Source organism: Chelonoidis abingdonii, chromosome 1 (genome assembly GCF_003597395.2).
Source record: "Chelonoidis abingdonii isolate Lonesome George chromosome 1, CheloAbing_2.0, whole genome shotgun sequence".
NCBI lineage: Eukaryota > Metazoa > Chordata > Testudines > Testudinidae > Chelonoidis > Chelonoidis abingdonii.
Window position 1 is genome coordinate 88,733,816 of NC_133769.1, and position 14,970 is coordinate 88,748,785.

The 14,970-nt window shown below is 40.5% G+C and overlaps 1 protein-coding gene across 1 annotated transcript in view; it reads right to left on the bottom strand.

Moving 5' to 3' along the window:
• LTA4H (leukotriene A4 hydrolase) overlaps positions 1-14,970 on the bottom strand; it is a 31,959-nt gene that overhangs the window by 10,086 nt on the left and 6,903 nt on the right. Inside the window, exons 3-9 of the mRNA XM_032788529.2 lie at positions 9,435-9,555; positions 7,761-7,829; positions 4,594-4,698; positions 2,223-2,275; positions 1,250-1,322; positions 783-923; positions 534-557 (exon numbers count right to left, since the gene is read on the bottom strand). Coding sequence (XP_032644420.1) covers positions 534-557; positions 783-923; positions 1,250-1,322; positions 2,223-2,275; positions 4,594-4,698; positions 7,761-7,829; positions 9,435-9,555 — 586 coding nt within the window. The remainder of the gene's footprint in view (positions 1-533; positions 558-782; positions 924-1,249; positions 1,323-2,222; positions 2,276-4,593; positions 4,699-7,760; positions 7,830-9,434; positions 9,556-14,970) is intronic.

Sequence of the window (14,970 nt, forward strand, 5' to 3'; positions counted from 1 at the left end):
TCATCAGCTGCCTGTTCCTCCAGTATTGTGCCCCAGGTGTCTCCAGAAGGGAGCAGGGCCCAGTCTCTGCTGGCGGCCCCAGCAACCAACAAGGCAGTGCATCTAGGAGCAACAGAAAAGGGGAGGAGCTACTAGTCTGGACACACACACATAGCCCTCAGGACGCTATGGGCACAAGAAAAGCCCCTGGTGGCCGCATTTGAGAAACACTGTTTTAGAGGGTCATTTCATTTGTCAATATAGTTAAATGGGAAGCAGGAGATTCCTCCTATAAAGATGATATTGTTCTGCAAAAATGATAGGGACAAGGTTTTCCTGCACCTGAAATTTTTGCAATACAGCTTGGTATTAAACAGACCTGCTATATATTTTTCCATTTTGTAACTAATTAACAGAAAATATATAGAATGTCTAAATGAAGACTTAAGATTTAGAAATATACTTCATATCTTCTCTGCCAGGAATGATTTAAGATGTAACTTAAAAAGTTACACAGTATTTGGTTTGAAGACCTGAATAAAGTTTATACTTACATTTGACAGCGATCTGTCACCTGCCTAGAATAGACAAACAAATGAAATTACCTCATTGGTACAAGTTAAACTCAAAATTCATGCACTATAAACATCTGTTTCATGGAAGTTCTACAGCTTTGGTAGTCTAAGGATCATTTTATTGTTCTTTAAGGGACATAAAACCAGAGTTCTATGCACACCTGGACAGATTTTGGAATAGGTTCTGATGGAAAGCAGAAGAATAAAGTGCATAAATTTCACACTTACCAATAAAGTAGGAGTCACAAAAGTAAGGCAGGGGTTCTCCATACCACCATAAGGAAAAGAGGGAGGCAAGACTAGCAAGTCATACTGTCCCCACACATAAGGCCCTGCCAGATCTTCTGCTGTTTTCAACATGGCTTCAGTCTGAAACAAAAGTTCACATTGATTTTTAATGAGATTTGTAATTACAATTAGTAAATACAGGCTATAAGTATGATCCTAATGCTCCACACACAAGTTTCTCAGACAGTTTGAGAAGTTCCACATGCAGACCAATGGCAAGATTGTGTCTTGTCACTTGCGTAGCAAGATCAGCAGTTATTTGATGTTCCTTTAGAAGAACAAAACACTTTCTTTGGTGGAAGTCAAGAGAGGGGAAAAAATTAAAATAAGAACAATTGTAGTGTTGGCTGTTTATTCTTAATACTATGTAAAGTGAGTGAATAGTGAGCAAAATCTTTGTAACTAACCTCTGCAAATTCATATGCAGATTTATCCACCAGCTCCTTCTCAGCCCACACCAGCGTCCTGGGGCCAATCTGTCTGTAGAAGTACAGATTTCAGTTAGACACTGAACTTGAATTGATGTTATATGGGAAGCCAACGCATAGTGGAGGATGGGTTCAGTATACTCACAGTAGTTCATATTACTGAGGAGAGGCTCTGGAGAAACCCCCGCCACCCTCATTTCACTGCTATTGTATGTGTTGGAATGGGGATTGGAGAGAGGAGAGAAGGAATGACTAATTTAATTTAATTTTAGACACACTTCTTTGCTTATAGACTTAATGTTCTAGTCCTCCACAGGAGGACAGGTAGGAAAGAGATGCAAGTGCAGTTAAAAAAAAATAAATCAGATAAAATCAAATCACAGGAAATTATGTTTTTTGTATTGACTATCTAGATGGGGGATAAACTGAAGTCCATGCTTTTTAAAATATTGTATGGTGTTAATACAGCACCACCACCACCAACATTCTGGGCCAGATTAAAACATACCATTGTGCAAATGAGTGATCGGGCTGAAGCTAGTATATTATGACTTATGGAGGGGACAAAGGCTCATCTAGTGAGTGAATAGTTTCTAGTTATTCTTAGGACTAAAAGGCTGAGAAGAGAGGAACAAAGACTCAGTGGCTGGATTCTGTTCCATTTCTTTCCCTTACAGTGAGAAAATGGGCTCAGTAGCCTTCTCTCTTGTGTTGTGGCTAGATACTCCTAGAGGTGAGAATAATAAATGAAGACTTAAAGAATAGCTAATACGCTCAGCAGTGTTCCGGGCTGGGGGAGTACATACTTGAATGTTATATGCAGGAGCATCCTAACACCCTTCCACTAACCAAGAGGGTTTTTCAAATTAGGATCAGGAGTCCAAGTAATGTAAAGACTCTCAAACCTTCTGTAATTGATAAAATTTAGCCAATGTGTACCATACACACTTACCTGCTTTCCAAAGCCCCAACCACGAATGCAATCAAGTAGCAAGGTATTGGAACCTAATGGAAGATATTAAAATCATCTATTTAAAATCCTAGTTGTAATATCAGAACTATCACTCACCGAGTTAATCAAAGGGAAAAGTTATATAAGCATAGTTGTACTGTACATTCATTTTCTTCACAACCTTCTGCCCTGCATTAGCCCCCGACCTTGTTTTTCTTCTGCCTGACATGGGGGAACAGATTTATCAGCCAGTGGTAGTAAGAAGCAGTCCTCATTTGCTCCAATACATTTGTCAGTCTATAAAGGAAATTTCCACTACATGCATCCGACGAAATGAGTATTCACCCACGAAAGCTCATGCTCCAATACGTTTGTTACTCCATAAGGTGCCACAGAACTCTTTGCCACTGCCACATGGGGGTGCAGGGATGCATGGTGGACAGAGGGTGAAGGGACACACGCGGACAGGGACAGATGTGCCTGACTGAATGGGAGAGGCTAGGAGTCAGCATTTCCTGAATCTATTTTGTTATCTGTATTGTTACAGACAAATTTGCTGACAAGTACTTTGAAATAACCAAAATTGAAACTGGAATGATTATATTACGTCAATTTGACAAAATATACAGAATTTTAAAATATTATGTGCAGAATTTTTATTTTTTTTTGGGCACAGAATTCCCCCAGGAGTATAAAAGCTCAGGCTTTCACAGTTCAGGGTATGGCAGTGTTGTCACTTTGAAAACTGCACTGCAGTAGCTGAGAAGATGGGACAGTTGCTGAAACAAGAGTACCAAAAAAACAGGACTGCAAAAGATGCCGGCACAAATCCCCAACCATACCATGGGGCTGGGTCAACAGTCTCCTTCCATCTTCCAACATGAAACAATCCTTCCAGCCTCCTCTCTCCTCCTGTACGTCTTGCCCAGGACACTCTTCCTTCCCAAACTAACCACTCCAAAAAGATGCAAACACCTTCACTCAGTTTTTCAAGCCTATATCCCCTGCCTCTTCCACATTCGTACCTAAGAGCACTGTCTCTGAAACTGAATACACACTATTCAATATTGACAAATACAAAATCTATAATTTCGTGCAAAGTCTGGTTGCACATTTGCATTAATTCATGTTAGTCACATGCTAGGATACTTCACTGCTCTAACAATTCATTTTTAAGTGCCACTGTTTCATGGCAACATAGCAGTTTAAAGTTATATACCAGATACACCAGGGAGCCTCAGAGATGTATTTTGTTCCGTGTACGGTATCTTGTACATTGAGCAACACTAGAGAGATTAGTCTACCCGCTGGCTTTATAAAACAACACATAGGCAGGAAAGGGATTTAAAAATATATAACAGGGGTTCCCAACGTGGTGCCCGTGGGTGCCATGGTGCCCACTGGGGCGTTTAAGTGCGCCCATGTACTGGCCAGCGGATGAGCATCCGCCAAAATGCATCATCCAGAGGCATCGCAGCCGAAATGCTGCAAAATTTCAGTGGTATTTCGGCGGCAACGCCTCTGGATGACGCTACTTGTCGGGGGCATTTCGGTAGGGACGCCTATTGACGCTGCCGCTTGTCAGTGGAATTTCGGCGGATGCTCGTCCGCCGCCACGGTCCCCCATGGCTCATTGTCTGGCGCCCGCCAGACAAAAAAGGTTGGGGACCACTGATATAGAAGATAAATACAGAAACAAATTTAATTTCTGTATTTGGGATCAATATGAACTGCTGTAATTCTTGTTCCTCTTCTTGTGGAAAAACTCCCATGGTGTGATAATGTCCTTCATTTATTATCAAACTAATTATAATTGTTATTAAATAAAATCAATTTGTGATCGCATTGAAAGGATCACATCACCACATGATTTTGAGGGATGTATTTTATATGTTCACTGCAAAAGATTCAAGAGCAGATGCTCAAATCCATTTATTTGTGTTCTAACAGGTCTTCAAACTACAGGTTGGTAAGTTACCAATGGTTTAAAGCTTCATATCTAAATGGATAACAGAATATGAACTTTTTTTAGAAAGGCTGTTCCTCGTTGCACCTCTTACCCTCATGGCTAAGGACAAGTGCGTGCTATAGAAAAAATTCTGGTAAGTTTGGCAAGCCTACTGGTTAGGGCCAATGACAAAAAATACACCAGACTACGATTTGTTTTATGGAATTTGTTGCTTTTTTTAAAAATAAAACAAATCTCATCTTGTTCACATGTGCAGTAAAGTTTCCATGAACCTAAATATTACAAATTACAGTACATACACAAGTCTAGGTAGGTTTCATGCACACAATACTTTAAACTAATACAAATCTGTGCCTGGCTTCATAGTTTTCTAGTTTTTGTTTAAAAGACCATGGGTAATACCTTTTGACTGAAACGATATATCTTCCTATTGCAGTCTTCTGGGTCAGGCATCTCTCCATCACGATTGGCACTCATGAGAGCCACCAGTTCTTTAGGAACAGATACCTAAATAATGAGAGAGGAAATATCCAATTGTGAGGGAGTCTAAGTCAGCACAACTGAGATCATATCAGTCATCTCTGGAAAGCATTAGCCGCCCTCAAACATTATACCACGTGCTGGGAGCTGCTACAGCAAGTAGACCCCACTATATTTAGGTTATGCTAATATTTTACATTTAACCTCTCCCCCACCTCATATCTACCACAACTAGAATCTCACGTCAAGTAGAAATAGACAGTTTGCCCTCCCTCTAAAACAGGCAATGCTTCATCAGCCAGAAGGATTGCTTTAGATGATGCGTGTTTCTTATCCCTTTTTAGAGTCCCAACTCACTGTCTCAATGCACTCCCAGCTTTTACTACCTCAAAAAGGAGAAGGGGGTGGGGGGGAACAACACAACCAGCACACCAGGATCATTTGTTCTGATGTTGGCTTTTTTTTTTTGTTTTAAGAAAGGATTAATGAATTAGTCAGGACATAGTTAACTGAAAATTTAATCCCTCTGTAAAACGAGTTAAGAGTAGTTTCAAATATCTCCTCCATGCCAATTTTTGTGGTATTACAATCAGATTTTCCTGATTTCAATAGTCTCCCTCCTGTTCCTATGCAAAAATTAAAAAAAAAAAATAGCAGGAACAGAGGGAAATGACTGAATATACAGGGAAAGATTGCAAAACTGTACACAGAGTGCTGTCAAATGCACAAATAAGCCAGTTGAAATCAACGGATGAACATATTATTTCAACATTTCAGGTATGGTAATCTTAGGCATTACTTGTAAACAGATTTTTCACAATGTGACTTTAGGTTGACTCTATAGCTTTAAACATTCCCATATTTTGAAACATTCCCACATTTTTAATTTAGTATTATTACTCAGCAATCACTCTGTACCATAGACCAAACTTGAACAAATCTTCCTTGTTGCACAGGATTTGTTAGGCTATGAAGACTTCATAATTGTGTTTATTTCAAAAAGCCCTTACTACCTCTTTATTTCTTTTTGAGAGTTTGACAAGTCATTGAAGAAGTTTATACTGATTAAATACTTCCCATATTGTTCAGCTGTCTACCTAAATCAAGAGACTCTTATGGAAAACCAAAGGGAAGTTTATCTAGAGAGTAAACTCAGATTCAAAATGGAATGCTTTGTGTACAAGTGACAGACTAAGCAGGTAAAACTACTGCTTAGAAAAAGATCATCAGGAAGCCTGCATGACCACCTTTATTCAGTAACCTTACATCACCAGACAGGCACTGCAGTGGAACCCCCAAGGCAAGCGGAAAAGAGGCCGTCCAAGAAACACCTGGCGACGAGACCTTCAGGCTGATAGCAAAAAAATGGGCTATACCTGGAACCAGCTAGAGCGAATGGCCCAGGATAGAGGACTCTGGGGATCTGTGGTTGGCGGCCCATATCCCGACTGGGGTGACGGGTATGAGTGAGTGAGTGAGTGTTTCAGAATCTCCCCCAATGTCTCTCCCAGAGTACAATTCTGCTTCATCTTTATCAGTAGGCCAGCTCTATTAATTTCTCAGTCTCCTATGGCAGTGGTTTTCAAATCATGTGTCACGACCCAGAACTGGGTCATGGAATGGAAGCCACTGGGTCGTGGCGACTCTGGTCAGCACCACTGACTGGGCCATTAAAAGTCCAGTTGGCGGTGCTGCCCGATTAAGGCAGGCTAGTCCTTACCTGTTATGACACCATGCTGTGCCCCAGAAGCGGCCACCAACAGGTCCGGCTCTGAGGCAGGGGAGCCATGGGGCTCCACGCGCTGCCTCCATCCCGAGCACCGGCTCTGAACTCCCATTGGCTGATTCCCAGCCCATGGGAGCTGGGGAGGGAGCAGTGCCTCCAGGCGAGAGCCAAGCAAAGCCGCTTGTGCACCACTGTGCAGGAGCCGGACCTGCTGCTGGCCGCTTCCATGGTGCAGCACAGTCCGAGGACAAGCAGGAAGCCTGCCTCTGCACCCAGGCTACACTGCTGATTGGGAGCTGCCGGAGAGAAGTCCGTGCCCCAATCCCCTGCCCCAGCCCTAAGCCCCCTTCACCGAGAGCCCCCTCCTGTACCCCAAACTCATCATCCTCGACCCCACTCCAGAGCCCTGACCCCCTCCTGCTCCCCAACCCCCTACCCCAGCCCGGAACCCCTCCCACACCCTGCAGTCCTCACCCCAACCCTCTGCCCCAGCCCTGAGCCCCTCCTCCACACTGCAAACCCCTCATCCCCAGCTCCGCTGAGTGGTGGACATCAACAATTTTCTTCAAGTGGGTTGCCAGAAAGAAAGTTTGAAAACCTTTGTCCTAGGGAGTAGGCAGGCTTATGACAGGTTTCTGTGTATAAACAAAATATGTAGCTTGATCTCCATATTCAGAGTTCCCCAGATGGTCTGAGAGCAAAGAGCCCATTTTCAACATCTCACATAAAATGAAATTTCTGTGGCTGCAGCATCATCCTCTTCCTCCTTCCCAACCCAACTTCAGATAAAATGACTGCTGATCTGTGGTCTTTGAAAACCTGTCCTCCCACTTCAGCCTCAACAGATTACTGTGCATATTAATCAGGAACCCCACTGATCTGAACAACATGGTTTACTTTTCATATGAGGGGGATTCAGCACAGTGCTGCTTGTGCCTCAGGAGGGACATCCCTTCCCCTTACAAGTTAGAGAAATGCAACCAGGGACACAGGCAGTTCTGAGTTATACTAAGGTAAAACCCCATTCAGTGGTTTCATAATGGACCATATTCTGCAGTTTGTATATGAAATCCCTCAAAGAAATCTCTGCCTGCCAATATACCTACAGGTTGAATTCTCACACTATTTCCACATCCCTTACTAGAGGCTGCCCATCAGGTAAAGCTTTTAATTGACTGGCTTTTTTAATTGCAGGGTAGAGTGAAAATTTACATTAGCAAGTTGCTATCTGGCAGTGAAATCTGAATGCTCCAATAAATTCCTTGCAAGCAGTCTTGTTCACAGAAAAGCTTGCCAGCTAGAAGAGGCTTCCCCATTCTAGTTGTGCTCTTCATTCAGATATGCATAATTTGTGTTCATCTACCTCTGCATAGTAGGTTAGTTTCACAGAAGGTGTGTCCTGGCAAGGAAGGATGGCTCTGCAGTGGATAGCCTGGAAAAACACAAATTACGAATATTTCTTATATGCAGCTTTTGCAAAACATTACACAAACATATGGTGCACAGTGACAAAGAGTAGGAGGCAAACAGAAGGGCAATGTAATATCACTAGCAAAACTGTAACGTTGCATGTCAGCCTGCTGTCAAAGTCCTGACAGCACAGTTTCTTCCTAACGGGCCAGTTCTGCTCCTTTCCCATACAGAAAAGGAAATCTGTCTAAAAAGTGTTTCTAGGTATAAGGCAACTTTCACTGCAACTGCAGAAGCATCAAGTGATATGGGAGGATATACCGGGAAATTAGTATGTTTTGAACTACACATGTGCTATCAATGCATCTTCAGCATTACAGAAAAACTCTCAGTGAGAAAGGAAGGAAGTATAATTTCTCAGTCTTATAATTTAAGGCCAGAAGGGACCACCAGATCATCTAATCTGACCTGTAACACTACCACAACCCACACAGTGAACCCAACAACCAAAATTAAACCAAAGTATTACAGCACACAGAAGACTAGATGATTTCATGCAACAGGCAGAGTATATAAGTAATTGAGGTGCACCAGTGCCCCAAAAATGTCAAGGGAAATGATTAAGTGAGATCTATCCAGATAATCCTGATAAGTGACCATACCCACATGCTGCAGAGGAAGGTGAAAAAATTCCAAGGTCATTGCCAATCAGACGCAGGAGAAAACTTCTTCCCGACAACACATATGACAATCAGTTAGAGCCTGACCATGTGAATAAGAACCATTCACGCAAGCACCCAAGAGAGAGACAGAGAGAGAATGCTCAGTGCCACCCCAAAGCTAGTTTGAGATGTTTTAAAAAATTAAAACATAGTTCAAAGCCAAAATAATACAAGTGTTGTAAACTGTTTTGGGGTGAACTGTTTTGTGCTATTTTAGTTTTATTATCCAATGGCCAAATTCTGCCACAAGTTCTGCAGGATGGTTCTCAGATGTGTATCTTGATATCATCATCCTGCTGTATACTGTGTGTGGTTCTACCATTCTAGCTTTCAGTTAAAACTGTTCCTCTGGACTATAGCTCCCAGTACAAGAGGGTTTGACTCCTCCGCACCCTAATATTTTAAAGCACACTTCTTCCACTGTTTACACTCCTTATGGGGTAGCTTGTTTAACTGTAATAGGAATCCATACTTCCTACTTTTTGATGGTCTAAGCTAGTTTTCATAGCTAAAGACTTTCTAGAAGACATAATGCTATAGAAAAAAAGTTAACTGCCATGATGTACCGATTGCAAGAATTGAATTATGAAAGCAGTTTGGAGATATTAAAGTAAGTTTGCCATTATTAAGTTTTATAGCCTCAGCACTAATAATGCCTTCATTTTTATAGCGTTTTAATTATTGCCAAAGGCCAAGGGTAAAAATCGTGGACTGCTGTACTTTCACTTACTACCCTTTAGATAACAAATGTGATCTAGGAACAAACGTGGCAGAGCTATACAATTAGTTAGAGCCTATACTAAATAAACCTACAATTTCTGCTTTCCCCTCTATTGCCCTTTTTTAAAGTATGAAGGATTATTAAGGTATATAGATAACATCTAATTTCAGAAAGTCCTCCTAACCTGACATTGGCTGAAGAGAAATGGATGTTTCTTTCCTGAAGTCTGTTCTGGAGTAAGCCACTGGAGAGCTGAAGATTTTGGAGAGGTTTCAAAAGAAGTTTCCACAATCACATCTTGTCCCCTGCACAAATTAAACAGTTAAGTATTTTCTTACATGCCCTGCATGTCAGAGAGGTGAATTGTACGGCAGAGACTTCCAGGAGATACAATAATACTGAGAGTTTCTCAGCTGAAGTGAAGATATCAACAAGTTGTGTACCCAAGCCACTTTTTGCTTGTGACTAGGGTACAAATGTACCAACAACTACCCATTGTGTTTCAAATGTTAATACCCTCCCAGGAGAAGTTCTTTTTCATCCTCTAATGAGAAATTTCTCCTCTCCCCAACCGAAAAGGAGCTAGAAATTGGATTTTCCTTCAAGAAATCTCACAAAGGTTTCCACAACTGTTCAACGGCATACCATCTAAAGCTACTTACCATTTCAGTATGGAAACACAATAGTGAGCCAGGCAGAAGTTAATTAAACCCTTTATGTATAGACACACATTCAAGTAGTACCTATCTTAAAAATGTAGGCTTTGTGTACTTTGGAATGAAAAATATTGTACGCCCACTGGAATTAGATTGGACATCCTATTTACTAAATATAAGCAAAAGAATGGTTGAGGAAGCAAGACTGGCACATGAACAATCCTATTTATTGCCATTAAAAAGAATATATGACACACCCCAATTTTATTCAGAACTCATGATTCAACAGTTCATATTCAATGAAGGCAAAGAGCAGTAAATCAGCATTTGCCTCATCCACTAACAAGAGATCTAAGACACAAAGGACAATTTCTACATGACAGTTTAAAAAAAAAATCACTGCTGTTAGTGGTTATATTGAAGTATTTGATCTTTACCTCCTTTTATGAAAGTTCCTAGATTCACAAACGTGAATCTCTCTTTGGAATCAATCCTAAACATAAGTTAAAATTAATGGTAGTTAAACTCAGAGAAGTTGAAGCAACTAGTCAAACGTTTTAGATAGATCAGCCAAGCAGTTTTCAGTATCATTAAAACACATAGATGACTATTATTTAGTAATCTAAATATTCATTTGAATCATTATATTGTACATATGCTTACGACTAAGTGCTTCTGCTTATAGCTATAGCTCATTCCTCCATAACACTGTTTTGTTACACCTCATCTCCCACACACGCACACTGGGTTGCATCTAAAACCAATTTCTCTCTATAGGTGCTGTAAAGTGCATAGCTGGGGTGGAACAGTCGCTTGTTTCTCTTATAAAAAAGCCTAGCCCAAAGTCACAGCTACCAGCTTTTCAAGAAGTAAGAGCCAGAGGAGACTTTCTTCAAAGCCCACTAGTAATGTTTATGTTTAGCCAGAGGAATCACTGCTGTGCAACTCTCCTTTCTCTCCCATTTTACCAATACAAATAGAAATGAGACCATTACTTCCACAATCTGCTCAGTACCCATTGGCTCAGAGAGTGAGAGGTGATTACTAAGGCTGTCAAAAAAATTAACTGGGCAATTTAAAAAAATTACATGATTAATAGCACTGTTAAACAATAATAGAATACCATTTAAATATTTTGGATGTTTTCTACATTTTCCAATATTTTGATTTAAATTACAACACAGAATACAAAGTGTACAGTGTTCACTTTATAATTGTTATTACAAATATGTGCACTATAAAAAAAAGAAAACAAAAATAGCAAAAGAAATAGTATTTAATTCACCTACTACGAGTACTAAAGGACTTTAGAGCCTACAAATCCTTGTTCAGTCAATCACTCAGACAAACAAATTTGTTTACATTTGCAGAAAATAATGCTGCCTGTTTCTTGTTTACATTGTCCCTTGAAAGTGAGAACAGGCGTTTGCATGGCACTGTTGTATCCAGCATTGCAAGATATTTACATGTCAGATGCACTAAAGATTCATATTTCCCTTCATGCTTCAACCACTATTCCAGAGGATATGCGTCCATGCTGATGACGGCTTCGGCTCAGTAACGATCCAAAGCAGTGCAGACCGACACATGTTCATTTTCATCATCTGAGTCAGATGCCACCAGCAGAAGGTTGATTTTCTTTTTTGGTGGTTTGGGTTCTGTAATTTCCACATCAGAGTGCTGCTCTTTTAAGACTTCTGAAAGTATGCCCCATGCCTCATCCCTCAGATTTTGGAAGACACTCCAGATTCTAAAATTTTGGGTCGAGTGCTGTAGCTTCCTTGAGAAATTTCACACTGGTATCTTCTTTGCATTTTGTCAAATTTGCAGTGAAAGTGTTCTTAAAACAAACAACATGTGCTGGGTCATTATTCAAGACTGCTATAACATGAAATATATGGCAGAATGAGGGTAAAACGGAGCAGGAGACAGACAATTCTCCCCTAAGGAGTTCAGACACTAATTTAATTAACACACTTTTCTTTTTAGACTAGTGCCATCAGCATGGAAGCATGCTCCCTGGAACTATAGCCAAAGCATGAAGTGGCATATGAATCTTTAGCGCATCTGGCACGTAAAAAGCTTGTGACACCACCTAAAACAGTGCCATGCAAATGCCTGTTCTCACTTTCAGGAGACACTGTAAATAAGAAGTGGGCAGCATTCTCTCTCGTAAATGTAAAAAAAAATTGTTTCTCTTAGTGATTCGCTGAACAAGAAGTAGGACTGAGTGGACTTGTACACTCTAAGGTTTTACATTGTTTTGTTTGAGTGCAGTTATGTAACAAAAAAACCCTACACTTGTTTCATGATAAAGAAATTGCATTACAGTACTTGCGTGAGGTGAACTGAAATATACTATTTCTTTTATCATTTTTACAAAGCAAATATTTGTAACCAAAATTAATATAAAGTGAGCACTGTACACTTCATATTCTGTGTTGTAACTGAACTCAATATATTTGAAGAAGACAAAAAAATCCAAAATATTTAATAAATTTAAACTGGTATTCTATTGCTTAACAGTGCAATTAATCGTGATTAATTTTTTAATTGTGATTAATTTTTTTGAGTTAATCGCGTGAGTTAACTTTGATTAATCAATAGCCCTAGTGATTACCATGACCCAAACTTGCATTTCCAGAAATAGTGGCCAGTTTTGATGATGTAAAACAGACAACTTCAGTCACCAGTCTAATTCAAACAAGGCAAGTCCAATATACAATAAACAGCTTTCAGCTTGGGTACCTCACACAGCAAATATGGCAGGGTCTCAATTGTTAAAGATATTGCAGTAGTTGTTTAGCAGTGGCTTTTTGACTTTTTAAAGAAGCTTGCTGAAAATTAATTCATTCTCAGCTGAGCTGCCAAAACCTGAGTTCAGACTCTTAGGGTTTTACATTTGCAGAGCTGTAACTGGTGAGCTGAACTTGCATTCTTTGTACACTCATATTCCCAACTGACTACAATGGCAATTTGAGGTTTGCCAGGAATAAAGCAAGAGGCCCCTATAAAGAGCAAAGAATACAAAGATTGCAACTCTATACACTACTTTAGGCATTAGTGAAGTTGGCAGAAGATCTTGAGCAATCTCCTTGCTTAGGAAGCTNAAAAAAAAAAAAAAAAAAGTCACCACCCGCTGCGGCACTTTAACTCCCCCGGCGGCACTCTGGGTCTTCAGCAGCACTTCGGCAGCAGGTCCTTCACTCGCTCCGGATGTATTCAGTGGCACTGAAAGACCTGTTGCCAAAATGGCGTCGAAGACGCACAGAGCAAGTGAAAGCCCCACTGCCAAAGTGCCACCGAAGACCTGGAGCGCCAGCGAGTGAGTAAAATAAAAGCACTGCAGCGGGTAGCTGATCATAGCTGTAGTTGTACTGCTGGAGGAAACAAGGGTCTTCCCGGCAGGCAGAAACACCTTAAACTTCACCTTGAAGCCAGTAATTAACCAGTGCAGATCATAGACTGCAAAATTGGAAACTTAATTATCAAATAGAAAATGCACACCTTTAATCAAGGGGGATGATGTAATCACTGCCATTGCTTCCAGTTGATTCACCTACCTACCAATGTAACGTCTTATATTGATTGAGCTTCAACCAGTCAGCCCTCACTCATGCCCACTTCAGTACTACGCTGGAGAAGAGTTAATTGGTTATTCTTGTAGTGGAGCCTTGGAAATCAACGCCCGACTAGGAGCTTTAGGTCGGTCTGTGTGTTCCCCACATACCTAACTCATCTGCAGGCTGCATGCAAGTCAACAGGTCTGATTAGAATTTTGCATGCAATTTGGTGTATAACTCCCAACTTAGTGAAGTCAAAATGGAAGGAAGGAAGTTCTTGGAGGTTAGCGTCATTCACTGTAATGATTTTGCAGCTTAATAGGATTCCTCTTTATAGAAAGTAGCTCCTTTAAAAAGGCTAGGAAAGTGGATATTCACTTCCAATGTTGCCCTGGTGCAGTTAGGCTGTTTGTGAAGCCAATGGGGTACTGTAAGTTTATGCAGGGACTAAAGCAAACTCATCCCGGATGGAACTCTAACCCCAGAATTAAGTTCAACACAATGTGAGGAAAAAATGCTGCTGAAACTGTGTCTCCTTGAGGTACTATTCCCATCTGGGCCCTCCTACTGTTGCAAACTGGCTCTCCAGGAGCCACCTCCATACTGTATATAGACATTTTTCTCCAGAAGAACCCAGAGAGGAATGGGAGCAGCTGTCAAATATGATAAAAGACGAGCAGTGGCACCATAAGTTTTATGCTATGGAGACGTTATTAGCATGGAGCAGCTTCTATATGTCAGCCTGCATAGTCAGACAGCTGCAGTGATGTGACTGTGTCTACTCAACGTGACATATCAATACTCTGCATTTTTTCAACTTGGCCAAAGAATTTGATCAATTCACATTGACAGCAGGGGTAAGGGTGGGAAGCAAGTTTTTTTTTTCCCAAGAATGGAAACCCATGTTTATGCTTCTCATATATAATTTTTAAATCCTTCAGTAATGAAAATGATTTCTACGATGTCACATGCATGCAGAGACAGCAGTAGGAGGAGACAGTAGCTTTGTTAAGAAGTCTGTTTTCTTTCTCAAATTTCCTCCTGAATTTTTTCCACAAGTTCACTATAAGGAACAAATTTAGATTGTCCCTAACTCTAACAGACTATTCTCACTTGATGAATTTTAAAACAATTTTGGAAAAAGACTGCTTTTTTAAAAAATGAGCACAACGTTTAATGGTGAAATGTGAAACACTGACTAAGAACCATGAAATAGAAAGTATCAGTTAAAACCAGTCTGAGTCAGCCAAGGGCAGCATCTTAATGACATAACTCATCTAATGAATTATGTGGTCTCTGCACTACCACTGACGCATTTACTGAGATTTTAATTTATTTGTAGTGATTCCAATCAATTTAAACCAGTACTAAGGTTCAAAGGGGGAGAGCTGGACTTTTGAAATTTAAGTATGTCACAGAGATTCCAGCCCATTCCCCCTGTTTGCAATACACTTCACATTTAAATAAATAGAAAAAAACAAAAACCACCACCACTATGGAC